This window comes from Mauremys mutica, chromosome 3, assembly GCF_020497125.1.
Source record: "Mauremys mutica isolate MM-2020 ecotype Southern chromosome 3, ASM2049712v1, whole genome shotgun sequence".
Lineage (NCBI taxonomy): Eukaryota > Metazoa > Chordata > Testudines > Geoemydidae > Mauremys > Mauremys mutica.
The window spans coordinates 173,683,049-173,704,268 of record NC_059074.1 but is presented as its reverse complement, the minus strand read 5'-3'; the positions used below and the strand labels follow the sequence as shown (position 1 = coordinate 173,704,268).

Below are 21,220 nucleotides of genomic sequence, written 5' to 3'. Positions count from 1 at the left end.
TACAACAAGCAACACTTCAGTGATGCTTAAGTTACTGTTTCACTGATGCCTGTTGAGGCGAGTACAAGTTACAGGTGTGTAGAAAATCAAACAAGGAGGAGAAAGCAGTGAAGTGGGAGGGGAGAAAAGCGATTTGAATTCCACTGTGCTCAATCCACGCCTATTTTACTGAAGCTTTCTAGCTCTGGCAACCCAATGAGAACCAATGAAAACTGGAGAGGTTGCTTAACACAATGATCAACTAAAATTCAGCTCTTACACAGTTTACAAGTAAACTATTTCTAGATACACATAAATATTGGTAGAATAAAGCATGAGTTTTAGATTTGATTCCTGTGCAAGAGTTGAGAAGTACTTGAATCTTAAAACTGGAATGACAGTTACCTTAAAGAGACACTATACTCAGGATAAAAGACACTTGTGTATTGAACCCAAGTCCCAGTTTCCTCTTCTGTAATCCTTTTGCAGGCTTCTGCTGAAAAGAGATTGAACGATGCAAACCTTCTTATAGATGCTTGTCGAAGATGCACATCCTCCAAGTGTTTTTTCTTCAGAACCTTTGAAATTAAGAATAAAGTGTTAAAGTTTAAATATACAACTCACAAGAAAATATCCAATCTGGAGAGGTAAGTCTGGAATCAATGGGAATAGCTAAGCAGCAAACAGTACAATTGGTCTTAAAATGCAAAGCAAGAGCAAGGCAGCACTGCAGTCTGGTTCTTCAGCACTGAAAAGAGACTGCAAATATGGCAGTTTTAGTGGGATGCTGAGTATATGATGTTTCAATACTTCCAAAGCAAATGTGGTCACTTTACAAATAAACAAAGATTGCTTTTCTAACTGCCAGTTGAGGAAACTCATCCTGGGATCTGAAAGTCAAATTGGGTCCTTTCCTTTTCCCACATCATCACTGTTACAAAATCTTTTACAGACCAAATTCTGCCTTGAGTGACTTCTGAGCAATACACTGCCTTCAAAGGGTTTCCACAGCTATAAATAAATTCCTATAAATGGAATTAAATGGAACTTAATAAACAAGTGGAAAAGGAGCAAAAAGGGGGGAAAGAAGAAAAAAGTATATTAATTTACCAAAGTAAATGGATATTGCTCTGAATACTCAACAGTTCTATTATTTGGCTGTAATCAGGTGCCATTTTTATATGCTGAATTTTTAGACTAGAACTACACAAAGTAAAATGATAACACACACCTCAACTAAGTCAATAATCTTCTGCAGAACGTTGTAGTGAAATCTTGCTCATTGGGCTTGTCTATAGTAGGAAAAATATGGACCAACAATTCTCCATTGGTGTATCTTAACCTGTTACGCAATGTTATAAGATGCAGCAGTGTCAGGCTGCAGGCATTTTTACAATAGCATTGTCTAATGATGCACTGAGGACACTAGTTGGTAGTGCACTGTCTACACTACAGCTTCTACCGCTTTTACTGACAAAGACTGGGGAAGTTCATCAGCAAATTACAGATCCCAGTTTTCCCAATACAGATGTGCCTGCTCTAAAACATAAACGGAGTGTGAAGGCTGCCACAAATGAGACAGTAGAATTAAAACATAAATTTTACTTTATCAGTGTTAATACCTTCTTCATATGAGGTAACAGTGTGTAATACTTAAAGAGAAAAAATAATCAGAACAGCTTAACAGCTAAAGAAAACTGTCAAGACTGGTTTTCAGAAAAGTCTAGATTTTCTGGGAAAGCAAAAGCAAACCATTACTAACAAAATGAGAAAACAGTATGAAAACACTGCTCTGCTTTCCATTCTTTGGTCTACAGAGACATATCCTTTCCTCTAATCATTCTGTAAAGTACATTCTCTAAGCTAGCTGAACACCCACTTCTTGAAGACATTTTTTAACGATAAATTGTGCCTTCTCATCAAACTGGAACTAAAATCAAGCAGAACTCTGAAAATCAAAAACACAATGGAAGGACAGATTTTTTAAGAATCTGGAAGTAATTAAAGAAAATGTAGACTAGAGGGAGAACATAAGGTATTGTTATATTTCACCCATGTATTTTTCAAAAGACTCCAGGTTTCTTTTCTTAAGTCAACTCCTGGAAGCATCAAAATTGTGTTACAAGTCACAAAGATATAGTATCGCTATTGTATAACTGTAGACAAAAACAAAGCTATCTAGAACTAGTTATGATAACATTTTGAAAAAAGACAGTCTTCTCTGTTTTCATGATGCCCTCCAAGTGAACTTCAAGGCTCACTTACTTACCATATAATGACATTCTAAATTAATACCCTCCCCAGGAATAATATAACTAGCACTCTGTAGAGCAAAGCAAATGAGAAATGGTCACTAAGGAAACGGACAAATACAAGAAAGAAAAAAGTTGATCCAGAGCTATAATCTATATTTGATTACTCCACTGTAGAAAGTGGATAAACGCTTAAAATTTGGCTGGAAACAGTTTAAGTAATATGGCTTTTAAAATGACCACTGAAAAAAAGGCTACAATAATAAATCTCATTTATGTCAAACTAAAAACATATGCTTCTGGGTGCATATATAATAAAACAAAATTCTTACAAAATAAATCATGAAATTACTCATCCAATCATATGAATGAACAAAAAAATTGTACTTAAGTGACAAGTTTAAAAAAAATGAGACTTCTTTTTAAAATATTTATCGTTAGAATAACTAACCTGAGATTGCAGAAAGTAATTTTTTAGTATGTTTACTCTGTGGATTTGACAACATTTTGTTTATAGTTAGTTTCCTGTTTCCCGGTTTAGTCAGGAAGTCATTTTCCCCTTTTTGTCTGTGTGAGTCTTTCACACAAGAACAAGACAGATAAAAACATTTTATAAAATAGAAAATTATTGTAAACTCCGCAAAAATTGGCAGGGGGACATAAGGACAAGTGTAGTACTTAAAACTAGTTTTAATTTTTTTTAAAACACTGACTGATTTCAAGTTAATACTTCCCCCTAACTCCTGAGAGAGAGAGGGGTGAGTGAGGTAATATCTTTTATTGGACCAACTTCAAGCAGAAATTGATCCAGTAAAAGATATTACCTCACCCACTTTGTCTCTCTAATATCCTGAGTCCCACCCGACTACAACACCACTGCCCCTAATGCCTTATTTACTCTACCTTTCCTTAAAAAGACCCAGAGAACACACAAGCCTTGCAGATCAAAAGATTCCTCTCAAGCAGGCTGATAGGGAAAATGAGAATCTTTGCATGAGTACCTCAGCTGATCTCATCCGCCTCAGCTAGATCTAGTCAAAATTTTTCCATTGAAAAAATGTGGTTTTATTGAAAAGGAAAGAAGGGGAATAAGGGGATAAACAAAAATTCCAACTTTTCAAAATAATTCTTGGAAATTTTTGAAAAATGTTCTATTTTGAGCCTTGCAAAATTGAAACAACTTCAACCCTCTCTATCTCCATCACACAAGAAGAGCGGTACCTCAGCTCAGCAGACAAAAACAACCCTCAGTATGGGCTTTCTATGTTTTAAACACCACCCTGTATTTCACCTTGTAAGAGATTGGAGGCCACTGCATACTACACAGGACAGGAACAAATATTTCCTTCCTAGATGCACCACGAATCAAGTGAGCCATATTCTGCACTAGTTGAATCTTCTGGAGGTCTTCAGGTGTAGCCCATATAGAATGCATAAAGTAATCCAATCCAAAGGTAACAAAGCTATGAATAGCTTTATCTAAAGCTTTGTAGCCAACATAAATGGTGACAGACCGCTGGCCAAGTGCAATCCTGGCCACATCTGCTATGTAGGCATCCAGAAACAGGAGAAACTAATGACAAATTGCCGGCATGCCCCACCACTCTAAGTAACCTCCGTCTCATTCAAACTGAGTTTTCACCCAACTAGACTTCATCCAAGACCTAATATTCCCAGGGCATCAGTCCAATACCATGCTTAAGCTGAAGTCTATGTCACTTAAGAGCTATGCTGGGTTAACTCCTGGGAAAGTTGCTCAACCAAACCAACTGGACCAGATGGAAATATAGAGTGGAGTGACACCCCCATACTAAAGAAAATGCAATTCATAATGCCTCACTAGACCTGATTAAATAATATTCATCAACATGTTTGATTAATTTTGTTGCATTTTTCTAACACAGTGCCTAATTATTTTTCATCAATCTCTTCTCCTCATTAATTCTCACAACAACTTCACACCATGAACGTAAGTGGTGACAGAACTGAGTCCGATGGAATGCACCATAACACAGTCCTCCGAGTAGATGAGCAGCTGCCCACAACTGCTCCGTAGGATCTCTTCGAATGAAAATAACTGAATAACTCCATCTACTCCTGCTAGTGTCCCCTGGTTGCCAACGTCACCTCATAATGGATGCTATCAAAGACAGTGGTCAGATCTAAAAGAATCACTGGAACATCCAATATCTCCCTCCATCACCAAACGGAGTCTATCAAACAACAGCACTGAGGCAGTTTCACCCATACACAAACCTAAACCAAATTCACAGGGCTAAAGAGGATCCAATGCTCCTGGACCTACCTTGCTACAACCTCCTCCTAAAAGAAATATCTGACACAGTGCAATAATTGAAGCATTTGAAGGGATCATTTACTGGACATGCAAGATATGGGCCAGTAAAGGCCCTGCAGCATCACCCAACCTGGTCTTGGGTATTTTCTCAAATCAGGGCCACATCCATGATAAATTCAAGTTTAATACCATCCATCATAGCCTGTCATCATACATTAAACAGCATGATACGAAAATTAATGAGGAAATCCTGAAGAGAGAAGCTGGGTGAGGCAGTATCTTTTATTGGACCAACTTTTGAGCTTACAGAACTCTTATGTAAGCTCAAAAGCTTGTCTTTCTCACCAACAAGTTGGTCCAGTAAAAGATATTACCTCACCCACCTTGTCTCTCTAATATCCTGAGACCGACATGGCTACACCACCACTGCAAACAACTGAGGAAATCCTGACAGACTGAAGAGAGACCATTAGTGACAGCTAGCTCCCAGTTTGGGATTAGTGGGAAACCACAACTTTCTCCCTACTGCTCTGTGCTAAGACAATTCAGTCCTGAAGAATGGTGTTCTGTTTGGTTATAAGTAAGGCTGCATGTCTATCACAGAAATAATGGATTCTGTGACCTCCGTGACTTCTGCAGCGGCCAGCAGCAGCAGTTTGGGTGTGGGAGGCGGCTCAGGGTTGAGGGAGGGAGTTGGGGTGCGGGACAGTGCTTACCTCGGGGGGAGGGGCCTCTTTACCTGTCTCCTACCAGCATGTCCCTGCAGCTCCTAGGCGGAAGAGCTAGGGGGCTCTGCATGCTGCCTGCGCCCGCAAGTGCCACCCCTGCAGCTCCCATTGGCTGCAATTCCCGGCCAATGGGAGCTACAGAGCCAGCGCTTGTGGCGGGAGCAGCGCACGGCGCCCCCCTAGCCGCCCCTCCCCCCACAAGCTGCAGGGACATGCCGGTCAGAGGTGGGTAGGGAACCTGCCAGCCCTGCCAACTCTCCCCCGCCCAGCACGGATCCCAGGCCGTGCCACCGCCCGCCCCCACCCCCAGCATGGGTCCGGGCCACACACCACCATCCACAACCTCCCTCCTACCAGCACGGGTCCTGGGCCACACAACCCCAGCACCTGAGGAGCCCCTGGCCTGCCCCCACCCCCAGAGTACCCACGGCCCCCCAGCCCAAGTTTTTGTCAGGGATATATAGTAAAAGTCATGGACAGGTCATGGGCCATGAATTTTTGTTTACTGCCTGTGACCTGTCCACAACTTTTACTAAAAATACCCGTAACTAAAACATAGCCTTAATTATAAACCACTGTTTTAGACTAAGAACAAAAATGAAGACGCTTTCCTTTCCCCCCTATGTTAAATCAGACCATTCTTTCCAAGATGAACTGCTCTGTCCTTCAGACACTGAGATAATGCAACGTATGGTAGTGAAAGGCTGCAGCAGTGGAGAAAGACCATTTTTTGCAACCAGGTAGACTATGTTTGAAAATGTCTGACACTCATTTAAATTATGTCTACACTTACGGTAGCATGTATAGTTCAGACACTGCACTCCTAGCTAGCATGGGCATAAATAGCAGTGAAGATGTGGGAGGCACTGCTTGGGCATGTAGAGAGCCAGGTATACCCTGGGGGTTCGCAGCTGTTCAAACATAATCCACATGATTGTAAAAAATGGTCTGTTGGCCAATCTGGACATCACCTTCTCCTGAGTTTACCTGTATTGTAGAAGTACCACTATTGGCTACCGATACAGGGTTTGCATGGCGGGGGGAGAGGAGCTCCAGTCCCATTGGGGGCATCGGGGCTCCCCTGAAACCGGTTTGCAGATGCCATCTGAGAACCACTGCTCAAAATGCTTTGTTTAAGGAGAATATGAAGGAAGGTTGTCCCCATCTCGCTCTCTGTGATTCATGGATTTATCTGAACATTATTGGTAAAGAGTGCAGAACAGATTTTTTCTTCAGATGGACCAGTAAGATTAAATTGATCTTTGTTCATTGGACCATGTAAAACTTATAGAAGAACTAATAAAGAACATGAAGAAGCAAGAAATCTGCAGAGGAAAAGGTCACAGATAGATACAGGTTGAGGAGGGAACATAAGCCTTCTCCCCTCACACACAGAAATGCATCACCCCAGACACTGCTGCTGCGTTCTCTGCAGTTTTTTGTGTTTTAAGCGGGAACATGACACAATTAACAGGCAGTACAATTAAAACAAATTAAAGGAAATATTTCTGTGTGTAGTGCCAGCCAACATAATTTACTGCAAAAGGAATTTACAGATTTGATTTTCTTACCTGTAAGTCTGAATTTCCTATTATGGATCTCCTTCTTTAACATAAATTATAATTATAGGAATTTTGTCCAATAAAACTGAATGGAGGCAGGGGAGGGTTGGCTGTTTTCTGTGTTTGTTGTGGGAGGGGAGGGTAAAAACAGACTAAAGGCTCCTCCAGCTGGCAGGTTTGCTCATTGAACCAACCAAACCTTCCCCATACAAAAACTTCCAAAACTGAGGAGGTATAACACTAGAACAATAATTACCATGAACAAACTGAACAAATGCTCAGAATTGTAGTGTGGCAGTAATTACTGTGACATATTAGCCCCGTTTGGCATTCCCTCTTGTCTTAACTTAAAAGGACAACAACAGAGAATCTCACAGTAAACCAAACATATCCATAACACAATACTATCATATGGGCAGTCTTTCCAGGGCCACTGCTCCAAATTAGGGGAAATCAAAATTACACATTAAAAAAAAGTTAAAATTAAGACCCCAATCCTACTAACACCTATGCAGATGTATAATTTTAGACAGCTGACTAATCACACTGAAGTCAACTGAACTACTCACATGTTTTAAATGAAGAACCTTGGGAGGGATTCACTAGAGCAGGGGTCCCCAAACTTTTCAGGGTTGCGCCTCCCCCTTACCTCTGTCTGTGCCCCACCCCCACCCAGGAGTGGGGCCATGGCTCCCGGGCAGGATAACACAGACAGGGTTAAGGGGGCCGAGGCTGGTGCCACACTGGGAGTGGGTCTGGGGCCGGGAGCAGGGACGGAGCCGTGGCCAGGGGCCGAGCCACAACCAAGCTGTAGTGGAGACTGGCAGCTGGGCCCACGGCCAGGTGTGGCTCCGCTCCCAGCCCTGCCCCACCTCCAGACTGCAGTCAGGGGGCAAGGAGGCAGAGGCAGGGGTGGAGCTGTAGCTGAGCCGTGGTGGGGGCCAGCAGCGAAGTCACATGGAAGCTGTGGACGGGGCCAGGAGCAGGGGCTAGGCCTGAAGCAAAGCTGGAGGCAGGACTGGGTGGACATCCGTCTCCGCTCCCCACTCCCACCTCCAGGGGACTGGCCTGAGCCTGCTGACCTCCGCTCCAAACGTTCTCCACACCCTGCTATGGGAGCTCGCCCCACAGTTTGGGGACCTCTGCACTAGAGGATTCAGACTCCCTGGCACCTAATGGAATTCACAACCCTGAGTTAGGCTCCCAGACTCCCTATTCAATGCATGGGGAGAGTTAGGCACCTAATGGGATTCACAAAAGCCAGCATGCTGAGCAGGGAACTGCCTAAGATAGCCAACAAAAATGCTGCAGATCTGCGTGCCCTAAGTGCCACCCTCAAAAAGACTTAAGCACCTAATTCCAGGCCAGAGAGAAGCACCTATCTCCATATGGGATTCACAGCCTTGAACCCCCTCCTGTTGTTAGGTGCCTAAGCCAGGTGACTGGTTTTTCAAGAAACATGGTAGTAGTGATATCTCTGAATCTGTTGGAGCTGTTGTATTGTGTATAAATAACTATAGATTCATTGGAGCAGAGAAGCTGGAGCATGAGTCTCCAGTCTGAGTGCCCAAACCATGAGGCTATATAGTCACTCCCTCTCTCTGGCCCAATTAATATTTAATCATTTATATACAGTGGAAGAGCTTCAAAAGGAGAGATTCAAAAAGACCCACCCCAGCATACTCTATAGCCCAGGGGTTAGGGCACTCTCCTGGGTGATGGGAGACCCAAATTCAAATGCTTGTTCTATATAAGGCAATGAGGGAAACTGAACCGAAGTCTCCCACAAACTGAGTGCAGTAACCACTGGCTAAAGGTATCAGGGGGATGGGAGTGGCACCATCTCCTCCTCATCCTCTCACATGGATATAGGCATACTCTAAGCGCATATACCAGCTTGAGTCCTGAAGGCTAGATAGCCGGGGAATGCCTAGTTTATGAATCCTGCAGGGGGGAAATTTAAAGGCAGAAACTCAAGCACCTCATGACTTTAGGTGCCTACCTTTAGGCGACAGCTGAGCGAGGGTTTTGTGAATACCAGCATTGTCTAAAATCAGGGGTAGGCAACCTATGGCACGCGTGCCGAAGAACTCACACTGCCCAGGTCCTGGCCAGCGGTCCGGGGGGGGGGGGGGGGGCGCCGCGGGATTTTAATTTAATTTTAAATGAAGCTTCTTAAACATTTTTTAAATCTTATGTACTTTACTTACAACAATAGTTTAGTTATATATTATAGACTTATTGAAAGAGACCCTCTAAAAACGTTAAAATGTATTAGTGGCACACGAAACCTTAAATCTGAGTGAATAAATGAAGGCTCAGCACACCACTTCTGAAAGGTTGCCAACCACTGGTCTAAATGTTGGACTTAGGCACCCTGAGGGGTAGTTAGGTGTTTAAACCGCCTTTGTGAATTCCACCTCTAGTGTAAATATTTGCAAGATCAGGGCCTTAATATTGCTTTTCTCCTGCACTAGTTCCACTCTTCTGGACAGAAGTTCTGCTGTAATTTAGGAGAGGAAGCAAACAGTGACCATCATCCACCAAGCACGTACTAGTAGGGAAAACATTCAGATAATTGACAAAGGAAATAAAGGGAGAACTGAGCTAAAAAAAATGAACCTTTCATAAATTAGAACGGATGTGAAATTAAAGAAATGATGTGAAGACTTTTCAATTACCTTGGGGCTCTAAAATAATTATGTGCAGATTTTTAACACTGAGGATTAAATAACCACAGGAAGAGTTTTAGCAAAGGTGTGGTAAATTCTTCAACACTTGAACTCTTTAAATTAAAATTGGATGTCTTTCCAGAAGATATACCTAGTTAAACCACAAGTTTTTAGGTTCAGTGCAGGGATTCCTGGGTAAAGTTCTATGGCCTGTATTATGAGTCAGACTACATTATCTCATAACTTCTCTTTCTTGATTTAAAATCTGTGAATTTACTTCACTCTGAAATACTGGAAGGTGTTGGTGGCTGCTGCCACTCTTTTTACTGCTGCCCTGAGTGGAGCTGAATTCATGGAAGCAAGCAGCAGCAGCAGCGGGAAATTTTAAGAAAAAAAGATTGGTGTAGACACAGCCTGTGTGACAATTCAAATTTTGGTGGAGAGCAGAATGTAAGCATTGCTTCAAAACACCGCTTTCCCGTTGTCCACTTTGGTGATGCCAAGCCATTTACCAGTGAGGTGGAAGACTGGCTTGCTCTGGCATGACAGTGATCTTGAAGAAGAGGTAGGCTACATCAGGTGTAAAATCCACTTCCAAGACAGAGACACAAAGAGAGAGAGAGAGAGATCAGTGGTTCAAGCACCTGTGCTGAGAAGTAGGAGACCCCTATTTAAATCCTTTCCCCTCCTTTAGCAGAGAGGGGAGAATTGAACCTGCATGTCCCACACCCAGGCAAATGCTCTAACCGTCTCCTCTCTGACCAGATTTTGAATGGGACCTGATCTGGTAGGTGACCTCTGAGCACACCTACTAACTAGATCAGACCCTGCATGCAATGTAGAGAGCTGAATGTCTATCTACCCCTGGCTTGTGAATTGCTCTGGGGCGTAGACAGCAAGGTGGGCATCTCAGTTCCTAGAGTGAGGCAGCAGTATGCATGCCCAGAGCCAGAAACATAGGTGCTAATGAACTTTTATTCTGAAAACTTAGGGGCCAAGTGGATTTGGATACCTACAGGATTCAGCTGCAGTTTTGTAGATTGCAGTGGAGACAAAACTGGGATTTAGGCCCTTAAGTCTGGAGTTTAGGCACCTAAGTACCTTTGTTGATCCCACCCATACTGCCTTTAGGCCCCAATCCTGCAAACACTTATGCATATGCTTAACTTTAGGCACAAAAGTAATGCCATTGAACACAATGGGACTGCTTGTTCAACTAAGCTCAATCTTGCAAACCCTTAAACATAAGTAATTTTACACTTCGGCCCCAGACCTACAAACACTTAACCTTGTCCTTAACATTACCTATGTGAGCAGTCCTACTGAACTCAGTGGCATTATTCATGTGTGTTAGACACATCTTAAAGTGTTTGCAGGACTGGGCTCTACTTGTATATACAGAGATGGAAATTGACTATACATAAGGTGTTGTCAAATGCACAGATTAAACAAAATGAAAGATAATACCAAAAACCCCTCTCTTTCTCTAATGCCTTTCAGTTATACAGTAGCAATCTTGGGTCCCTATCCCAAAACAACTGGTTCCTCACAGGCTGACCCTCTGAGCCCATAGACTTCAATAGGGCTCCATGCAAGTGCAGGAGTCTGCCTGCACATAGCTAAATGCATTAGGCATCACATGCAACAATAATACACAAAATATTTTCAAAGATAAGTGTGAGTTTTAATGCGACAAGTGTCCGTTTAACCATAAGGCTCATCTACGTCAGGAGTATCGTGAGACTTTGTTAATTATCCACTTTAAGAGTTCAAAAATTACGATTCGGGTACCCAAAAATCATGAGATTTGTTTAGAGATCATGATACTTTTTTAAAAATCATATATTTTAGGTTGTTTTTATTTGTCTTCTGGGTTTTGAGCCTCTAGGAAACATTTAAGTCACGTTTTCAAATTTTTCTCCACAATCATGAGGACTAGAAACCTGCTTTTACAAAAAAAACAAACAAACACACACTGACATTCTCATCTATTCATATTATTTCTTTCATGAGAATTTGCAACACTGATTACCTTTAATGTATAGGAAAGCACTGAGTGATCCTTTAGGATGAAAAGTCCTTTCCATTCCACCTAACCTCTCCTTTTTTCCTCTCCTCCCCAACCCTCATCACCTCCTTCCCTCCTCTCCCTATTTTTGTATGTCTTTTCCTATTTTATTACTGTTACACCCACTCTAACACATTATGTCTATGCAGTATTTTCTGATCTTGCAGCTTTGACAATCTGTAAAATTGCACAATTCCATAATTCCATTGGCAAGCCCAGGATACAGTATTTGAAAACATACAAGCTGTAGATCATTTACCATTTTTGTCTCTTTATGAAAAATCAGTAACAATTAATAGAAAAATAGAAATGCCAGTTAATAGTACATATACTATTTTGAGGCATTAGTTCCCATTTGCTCAGAACTGTTGCTGCCTAAGGCCCTGAGCTTGCAATCTGCTCTGCATGGGCAGACACTGGCATCTGTGCAGAGCCCCAATGAAGTTGGGGCTGCCTGCAGGAATGGGCACTACGCACTAATGTCCATTGGTCCACCACTACAGATTAACTGAAAGTTAATTTTTAAGAGTTTCTCAGTTTATGGTGAAGGGTTTCACTGTTTGTATTTCAGTGCCATTTTTAACATTCCACTCATTTGAATAGTCACAGCTTGCAATAGCTCTGCAGTTCCCCAGTCATTGCAAATATACCACACCAAAATGTTGTGAAAACAAGCTAAGTGATTGCACAGCATTTTGTGGCTCTCAGGTGAAGCATGTTGCTATAGAAGTGCACAGTGTGTGTTCTGGGAGGTGCTTTAGTGGTCTCAGCACCAGGTCTGAAACACTTGAACTCCCTGTGCCCAGAAGCCTAGATCCCAGCAATGTTATCTTAGCCCTTCATCCTGGTGAATTGCAATTGAAAGCATTAAGGCATCTTCCAGCACAGCCCTTAAAAACTGCAGCCTTCGTTGTTGTGCCTGGACATTCAAGTGCCCCTGGAGAGCAGTCTCCTAAGTGCAGGACTCGTCAACAGTATGTGACCAAAGTCCCTCCCCCATACAGGCTGCTTTGCCATGGGACAATATCCTAGCTGTCGCCCTCCACCCCAGAAGTGGCTGCATGTCAGTGGCCTGGTGCGCAGGTTAGCAGGCTCTGCGGCACCCTTGGGAGGAAAGGGCCTTGGGGAAATGTAAAATAGCATTATACCTCTCTGAGCAGTTTCCACCGGGCTCTAGCGGCTCCCTGTCTCCTTCCTTTCGGACCTTCCTCAGCGTCTCCCTCTCCTTTTCCTCCTCCTGCCTCACACCTAGCAACAGGAGCTGGGATGCTCCCGGGCCAGGCTGTAGCCTCAGTCATGCTGAGGCTGCTGGGAGCAGGCTAGGGGAGAGCTGAGGGAGCCCCCAGGGGCTCAAGGGGAAACAAGCCCTGAGCCACTCACTGACCCGTCCCCGCCCGGGGAGCAGCAGCCAGGGATGGACAAAGGGGGGGCTGAGCAGGTGGGGAGGAAGAGACGTGCGCTCGGCAGCCCAGAGAAAGGACTTGCCCTTACAGCTGCTGCGGCTAGGCCCTCCCAGCCCAGGCTAGGGAGGCGGGACGGCAGCAGCCATCTTTGATAAGGGCAAGAAGGTTCCTGTGGAAACCGTCCTGCATGTTTCTGCCCTGACCTATACAGCGCCTCACCTGGGTCGCTGTAACCTGGAGGAGCTCGGGGGGTTACTACAAGGAGCATCCCGCGATAATAAAACCCATTTGTTACATATCCACTTTTCTCTATTAAGTTACGGTTATCGAAAGGGGCAGGTGCCCGAAAGCAAACGTTTCCAGGCACGAAATTGGGGTAAAATAGCAAAGAAAATGTGACTATGCCTTAAAACCAACAACCTGACGGATTAGAGTAAATCACTATCTGGCCAACTGCCCATAACCAAAATGGCGACAGAGCGCACAGCTTTTGTCGCCATCTTGACTGCTGGTAACCGCGTGTAGAGAGGTATTGGTTCGGACGCCATCTTGGCTATGGGCATGCCCCTGAATCATCTTGACTGTGGGCAACTCAGCGTGTAGGAAAATCAGGTGAGTCTCTGGCTTCGGCGCGGAATAGAGATGCTCTTCCGTGATGTCATCACTGCGCGCCCGGTTGGGGGGCTGCGGCGGCGGCCTGAGTCTCACAAGTGGCAGCAGCCGCGGCTCCTCCCCGCTGCCAGAGGGAGCGAGTCCCGGCGGGCGGTGGGAGCCGTTGCAGGGCCGTTTCCATTTCCAGCAGCTGCGCCGCCGGCGAGCGAGCGAGGACCCCTCTGGTCTGTGTCCGGAGCCCTGCCTCCAGCAGGCCTGGAGGGGTCTGTCGCGGCCGCCGAGCGCCTTGCCCCGCTAGCCCGGGCCGGCTGCCCGACTGGAGGCGGGGGTGGTTAGCATGTGCGCGGCGCTCGGAGACCTGCCGGGTGGGGTCAGATCTCAGAGCCGCTCCTCCTCGTGCAGGCTTGGACGTGTTTCCAAGCGGTGCGCTAAAGCCACTGGCCGGGGCTGGCGGATTGTGTCCAAATGCAGTTCGGTGAGCCTTGAAAATCTCTCACATTTTAAAAGCTCTTTGAACTGGTCACACATCTGAACAGGAAAGTGTCCGGCAGGATGGCTGCGGCTGGCCCGCCCACCTCCGGGCCCGCCGAGGTCTGCCCTTCAGCCGTGTGAGCCTGCAGCCCGGGGGAGAAAGACGCTGCTTAAGTGTACAAACGAATTATTTGAAGAGCGTTAGGGGAGGCAGCTTCAGGTTGCTTTTGTTTTCCCTGCCGTTCACATGGTAACTAAAGTTTACAGCATTCAGTCTGAATCTTTTGCCCCTTTAGGTTTAAAGCCTTCACTTTTGAAGAAATCCCTGCTTCGGTTTCACCCTGAACATTTCAGGTACCCAGTTTAATTGCACGCAACATAATTTTGGATTCTTGGAAAGTTCAGAGTGAGTACAGTCAGTCAAGTCAAGATTTGGGCATCATGCATCGGACTGCGAAATCTTTTCTCCAGACTCTGAAGTTCAGTGTTGGTTACTGCAGATACTACTTTAACCATAACTGTGATCTGAGAATAGCTCTTTGCAGTCAAATAAAAACGCAAGAATGTCAGTTTACAAAGTGTTTGGGAAATTCATGGAACAACACAGACTCACCAGGGCACATTGTGCCACGGAGATTCTTTTCTTGCAAGGTATGCAGTTTAAATATAAATATAATGCCAACAACCATCATGACCCTTACATCAGTAATGACAGTCACACTTTCAAAAGGTTTCAGAGTAGCAGCCGTGTTAGTCTGTATCCGCAAAAAAAACAGGAGTACTTGTGGCACCTTAAAGACTAACAAATTTATTTTAGCATGAGCTAGTGAGCTTTAGCTCACGAAAGCTCATGCTAAAATAAATTTGTTAGTCTTTAAGGTGCCACAAGTACTCCTGTTTTTTTTACACTTTCAAAAGTTAAGGAAACATTTTTTTTCAAAGGATTTGAGTTAGGGATTGGGATTTCAGGTATACTCAGAGACAAATGACGTTGTTCAACTTGTCGGTATCTGTACTTATCTTTCTTGGGAGGCAGAAGAGGTAAATGGATCAGCAGGCTGGAAACAGATAAGGGGGAACACCCAGGGAACCATTTACAATGGATAAGATAATGGACAAGATAAACCTGGGACACAAGATGAGGTAAAAAGTAAATTGGGATTGGTTCCTACAAAGTGACCAAACCAATCCCAAAATGTGTGATGCAATGTATAGGGAATGTAATGTGATGTATACGTGTATATAAAGGAAGGGAGTTTCTGTGTAACTTTGGGTGTATGGTATTCCTTGTACCTATGCCCTATGCTTGAGCCTGATCAGCTGAAGCGTAGTTTGATTGTATGCCAATAAAAAAAATCTCAGTGACCAGTTCAGAGTTGAGCTGAGTTCTTGGGAAGCAAGTAGATAAAGTCTCGGAGGCTACTAGGTGGATAAGGTCTCAGAGGGTACCCCCAACATACTATAGTTTTTTTCCTAAAATCTAAATAGCTGCCAGAAAGATAATATTAGGGTATCAGGCTAGAACTGTATAAAGAATCTCCATAGTGATGAGACCAGGATTTAACCACCGCTAGCTGACACAATGCTTAACAAAACTTGTCCTTGTCTATACAGACTAGTCAGTCTGTATCCGTAATTGGATCTACTGGCAGCCCATTGAGCCTGCACAGACCTTGATCCTCCAATTAAATCTGACTGACTGTGGAAGGGAAATAGTGAAAATTATTTATCAGCGTGCATGTCTGATGCATGCAAAAAGCAGAGAACAAATTCTAATATTTTTCAATAATATAAATCTTAGGTGTTACTTGAAGTACATAGTAGGTGAAATATTTCCAGACAGAAATTTGAGTTGTTTTACATTGACAGTGTTTATTTAAGGGTGACTTGAAAATGATTTTCAAAAAGGTGGATTTCAGCCCAGCCAATTTAAGTTAATTTTCTATTGCATAAGTGATGCAACATGACCTTGATAGGCAAGAGCATCCAACCATAACTTTGGACATTTAAAATCAGAGGTTGATTACATTGACATATTTGTACCAGGATCTTCTGAAATCAGAGCAGGAGAACTGGAAAGTAACTTCAGCAAGATATATGGATTCAGCAGAAAGAATCAAGAAGAAATTAGAAGTAATGTACAACAAGTATACATTCAGCATGAGCAGCCCAGTGGTGAGTGGCAAATTGTTTTTTAAAATGCATTAGTACATGCATTTAGTATTAGTATTAGTAAAATGCATAATTTAGTACAAGTAAGAGTCAGTGAAGCTGTACCTACTATGAAATGCCTTTACACTACATGTTTTTGGTTAAGCTGTTTTATGTTCATAGTCCTGATTTTTAAATATTTTGATATTTATATCAGAGAGGTAGCTGTGTTAGTCTGGATCTGTAAAAAGCAACAAAGAGTCCTGTGGCACCTTAAAGACTAACAGATGTATTGGAGCATAAGCTTTTGTGGGTGAATACCCACTTCGTCAGATGCATTCACCCACAAAAGCTTATGCTCCAATACATCTGTTAGTCTTTAAGGTGCCACAGGACTCTTTGTTGCTTGATATTTATAAAGTATGAACAAAATAGTCTGGAGTATGCTTACAGTATCTTAGATCCAATACTAATACTTTTACCTGAACAACAGTCTTAATGCCACCACAGTCAATAGAAGCAATAATAATTAACAAATAGGATAAAGTTAAACTGGCTTTTTGGCAAACAGTGTAGATTATATGATCCAAGAGAAGATTTAAATGCTTTTAGCCATTATTAAGTTTAGGGGGGGGGAATGGTAACTGAATTGTGGAGTTTTGATTCCATGCACCGATAGGATATGATAAACTGCAAGACCTTTGCTCTCTTAGGGCAGGTCTACACTAAGGGCGGGGGTCGAACTAGGGTACGCAAGTTCAGCTACGTGAATAGCTTAGCTGAACTCGAAGTACCCTAGTTCGAACTACTTACCCGTCCAGATGCCGCGGGATCGAAGTCCGCGGCTCCAAGGTCGACTCCGCCACCGCCTTTTGCAGTGGTGGAGTACCAGAGTCGACCGCGGCGCTTCCGGAGTTCGAACTACCACGTCTAGATCAGACCCGATAGTTCGAACTCCGAGAAGTCGAACTCACCGCGTCGACCCGGACGGTAAGTGTAGACTAGCCCTTCGACTCCAGTTCTAGAGACACTTAACTTCAGTACCATGAGTAATCTCATTGATGTCAATTGGTCTACTTGCAATAGTTAAAGTTAAGCACATGCATATGTGTTTGCAGGATTGGGCCCTTAGGCCTTGAGCCTTAAACTCAATTCTGATTTTTTTAACATTAAGTAGTGAATAGTCCCATTGAACCTAAGTTGTTAGCATACTTCTTCCTATTTGTTGTTATAGCTTTTATTTACTTCAGTGAGACTATTCCTGTGCTTAATGGTACATATGTGTTTGTAGGCACAATCCTGCAAACAACATGTGCTTGGGTAATGAGTAATTCTGTTAAGTCAGCTGTTCGTAGGATAATGCTTTTTGCTTGTGTAGTTACCAGAGAAATGTCTTCTCCATTTGTCAGTGTCTTACAGATCTTTTTATGCACAAGATCACTTTTTGAACTTAAGATCAATGCAGGATCTACCCCTTCCCTTCCCCAAGGCTCCACGCCACCCACTCCATTCCCCCATCCCTCCATTGCTCACTCTCCCCCCCACCCTCACTCACTTTCACCGGGATAGGGCAGGGGGTTCGGGTTCGGGTGCGGGAGGGGGTGCAGACTCTGGGCTGGGGCCAAGGGGTGCGGAGTGTGGGAGGGGGCTCCAGGCTGAGCCTGGGGCAGGGGGTTGGGGTGCAGGCTCTGGGAGGGAGTTTGGGTGCAGGTGTCATATGGTCACACTGCACCTAATCTCAGAATCCACTGGACATTTCATGAGTTTTACTTTTTATTAGTGCCATTTATGGATTATAGATCCAAAAGTCTTCAGGGATCGTCACAAGTCAGTGTAACATTCTCAGCTGTGGGGTGTGCATTGGCTGAGCCTGGAGCAATGGGTTGAGGAGCAGGAGTGAGGGGTGCAAACTCTGGGAGGGAGTTTGGGTGCAGGAGGGAGCTCCGGGGTGGGGCAGAGTGTTGGGGAGTTGGAGGGGGGTGATGGCTCTGGGAGGGAGTTTGGGTGCAGGAAGGGGCTGGGGTGTGTGGGCGGGGGTGAAGGGTGTGGGCTCTGGGAGGGAGTTTAGATGCAGGAGGGGGCTGGGGCAGGGACTTGGGGTATGGGAGAGGGTGCGGGGGCTAGGAGGGAGCTCTGGGCTGGGGTGCAGTAGAGGGTGCGAGGTGCAGTAGAGGGTGCGAGGTGCAGGCTTCAGCCAGGAGGTGGTTACCACAGGCGGCTCCTGGTTGGCAGCACAGTGGGGCTTAGGCAGGCTGCCTGCCTGCTGTGGCCCCATGCCCCTCCCGGGAGCAGCTGGCTGCTGGCACGGCTCTGCATGCAGCCCCTGGGAGGGAGGGGGCAGCGGGTCTCTGTGCACTGCAATCACTGCCCCTATGGGGACGGTGCTGGGGTTGGAGGCAGCACGTGGAGCCACCTCTCACACACACACCCTTCCCCCAGGGGCCACAGAGACGTGCCTGCCGCTTCTGGGAGCGGTGTGGGGCCACAGCAGGTAGGCAGCCTGCCTGAGCCCCTGCACTGCAGGACTTTTAGTTAGCGGCCCGGAGATTGCGATCAGCTGGCCGAGGCTCCAGGATCGACCAGTCAATCGCAATCGACAGGTTGGTGACCGCTGTGTTATGGTAGATTGACTTAAAAAAAGAAAATCTTAGTGTGTGGGTGACTCCCTTTCATTCCTCTGAATATGGCTAACAAAATCCTTCAGTGTATCAAGCACATTTTATATTTTGTCTTATTTATATATAAAATATTATGTATATGTTACTGAATTAGATTTTATTTATACATAAAACCATAGGCCTATTCATCTACTATATAACCTCAGCAGAAAACAGATTGTATGTAGTGGCTTTTAGGAAATATTTTGACCTCTAATGTCTGACCACGATTTAATTCTGCCTAAATATTGGCAACATCTGTTTTGTGCTTAACAGATTAGGTTTGGGGATTGTGTTTACTTTGAAGAAAATGGCTGCATATTTCGTTCAAAATCAGATGCTGGTAAGATATTTCTTGGATTCTCTGATCTTTCCGCATGCATTGACGTTTTAGGATACTTTACTAAGCTTCAAGCTTAACCATCCCTGTTACTTAATTTTTTTTTAAACTTACCATTTTGAGCTATTTTTGTTTTATTTTACATAATAAAATGTTTAAGTAATAAATTTTATAAAAGTACTAAAAGCTTCAGAATCTAGAAAGGAGAATGGGACAGGAACTAGGGAATAATGTCATATGATTACACATATTAAAGTCTCAAACTTTTTAAGGTCAGAAGGGCCCCATGCTGCAGAGGAAAGCGAAAAGGGTCTCTGCCAATCTGACCTGGGGGGGAGGGGAGGGAATTCCTTCCCAACCCCAAATATGGCTAGGGTTGCCAACTTTCTAATCACAGAAAACTGAATACCCCTACCCTGTCCCTTCTCAGAGGCTCTGCCCATGCCCTGCCCCTTCTGAGACCCTGCCCTCCACTCACTCCATCCCCCCTCTCTCCGTTGTTCTCTCTTCCCCACCCTCACTCACTTTCACCAGCTGGGGCAGGAGGTTGGGGAGGCGAGGTTGAGGGCTCCAGCTGGGGGTGTTGGCTCTAGGGTGGGGCTAGGGCTGAGGGGTTTGGGTGCAGGGAGGGCTGTGGGCTCCAGCTGGGGGTGAGGCCGGGGACGAGTGGTTTGGGGTGCAGGAGGGGGCTCTGGGCTGGGCAAGAGAGTTTGGATGTGGGGGGGGTGAGGGATTTGGGGAGTAGGAGGAGACTCTGGGTTGGGGGTGCAGGATCCTGGTGGCGCTTACTGCAGCTCCGAGGAAGTGACCACCAGGTCCCTGTGGCCTCTAGTTACACGGGCAGCCAGAGAGGCTCCGTGCACTGCCTTCGCGCACACACAGGCGCCACCGCTCGCAGATCCCCATTGGTTGTGGTTCCCAGCCAATGGGAGCTGTGTAACCAGCACTCGGGGAGCCTCCCTGGCTGTCCATGCATCTAGGAGCCGCAGGGACCTGGCAGCCGCTTCTAGGAGCCATGTAGAGCTAGGGCAGGTAGGGAGCCTGCCTTAGCCCCAGGCCCCTGCTGCACTACCGACTGGACTTCTAATGGCCCGGTCGGCAGTGCTGACCCGAGCCACCAGGGTCCCTTTTCAAACTGGCGTTCCGGTCGAAAACTGGACACCTGGCAACCTTAAAATACGCCTGTCGGTTGAACCCTAAGCACATCAGCCACACTCACCAGCCAGACACCTGGGAAAGAATTTTCTGTAGTAATTCAAAGCCCTCCCCATCTAGTGCTCCATCACTGGCTCTTGGGCATATTTGCTACTAGCAGTCGCAGATCATCTGTATACCCTTGTAGACAGTCTCATCATACCATCCCCTTCATCAACTTATCAAGCTCAGTCTTAAAGCCAGTTAGGTTTTTTGCCTCCACTGTTCCCCTTGGAAGGCTGTTCCAGAACTTCACTCCTCTGACTGTTGGACACCTTTGTTTAACTCAGCGGTCCCCAAGCTTGTGTGGTCACGGACCCCCCTTACCCTGTCCATGCCCCCTGCTGGGGCCAGGAGCGGGTACATGGATGCGGACAGGGGTAAAGGGGTCAAGGCTGGGTCTGCAGCTGGAGGTGGGAATGGGAGTGGAGCCCCAGCTGGGCTGTGGTGGGGGCCGGCAGCCAGACCCACAGCTGGGTGCAGCTCCAGTCCTCCCCAAGCCTTGGCCCTGGGCCAGGACTGGAGCTGCCCTGAGGCTGAGGGTGGGGCCAGGCACAGGACCAAGGATGCTGCTGAGGGTGGGACTGGAGCAGAGCTGGGGAGCAGGGAGAGGCTGGTGGCACTCCCTCCCCGCTCCCCGTGTGGGCTGGCCCGGGCCCTGCTGCACCCCTCCTGGACGTTCCTCCACCCCTCCTAGGGGGGCGTATCTCACAGTTTGGGGATCTCTGGTTTAACTTCAAATCTAAACTTGTTGATGGCCAGTTTATATCCATTTGTTCTTGTGTCAACTCCTCTCTCTCCCTGGTATTTATTTAAGTTATCAATTTACATTAGT

At 45.4% G+C, this 21,220-nt stretch overlaps 2 protein-coding genes across 8 annotated transcripts in view; one reads left to right on the top strand and one right to left on the bottom strand.

The window, feature by feature from the left end:
* CAMKMT (calmodulin-lysine N-methyltransferase) overlaps positions 1-13,802 on the bottom strand; it is a 360,994-nt gene extending 347,192 nt beyond the window's left edge. The window contains exons 1-2 of one of the 2 annotated variants that reach the window (XM_045008965.1): positions 12,706-13,802; positions 385-557 (exon numbers count right to left, since the gene is read on the bottom strand). In XM_045008965.1, coding sequence (XP_044864900.1) covers positions 385-557; positions 12,706-12,855 — 323 coding nt within the window. In that variant the 5' untranslated portion in view covers positions 12,856-13,802. The remainder of the gene's footprint in view (positions 1-384; positions 558-12,705) is intronic. The other variant, XM_045008966.1, reaches the window with a different exon arrangement.
* The window catches only part of PREPL (prolyl endopeptidase like), a 36,545-nt gene continuing 29,033 nt past the window's right edge, over positions 13,709-21,220 (top strand). For 2 of the 6 annotated variants that reach the window (XM_045008956.1, XM_045008959.1), the window contains exons 1-3: positions 13,709-14,694; positions 16,090-16,218; positions 19,128-19,194. In XM_045008956.1, coding sequence (XP_044864891.1) covers positions 14,485-14,694; positions 16,090-16,218; positions 19,128-19,194 — 406 coding nt within the window. In that variant the 5' untranslated portion in view covers positions 13,709-14,484. Of the gene's footprint in view, positions 14,695-15,042; positions 15,187-16,089; positions 16,219-19,127; positions 19,195-21,220 lie in introns of those variants that run through there. The other 4 variants (XM_045008958.1, XR_006577827.1, XM_045008957.1 and 1 more) reach the window with 3 other exon arrangements.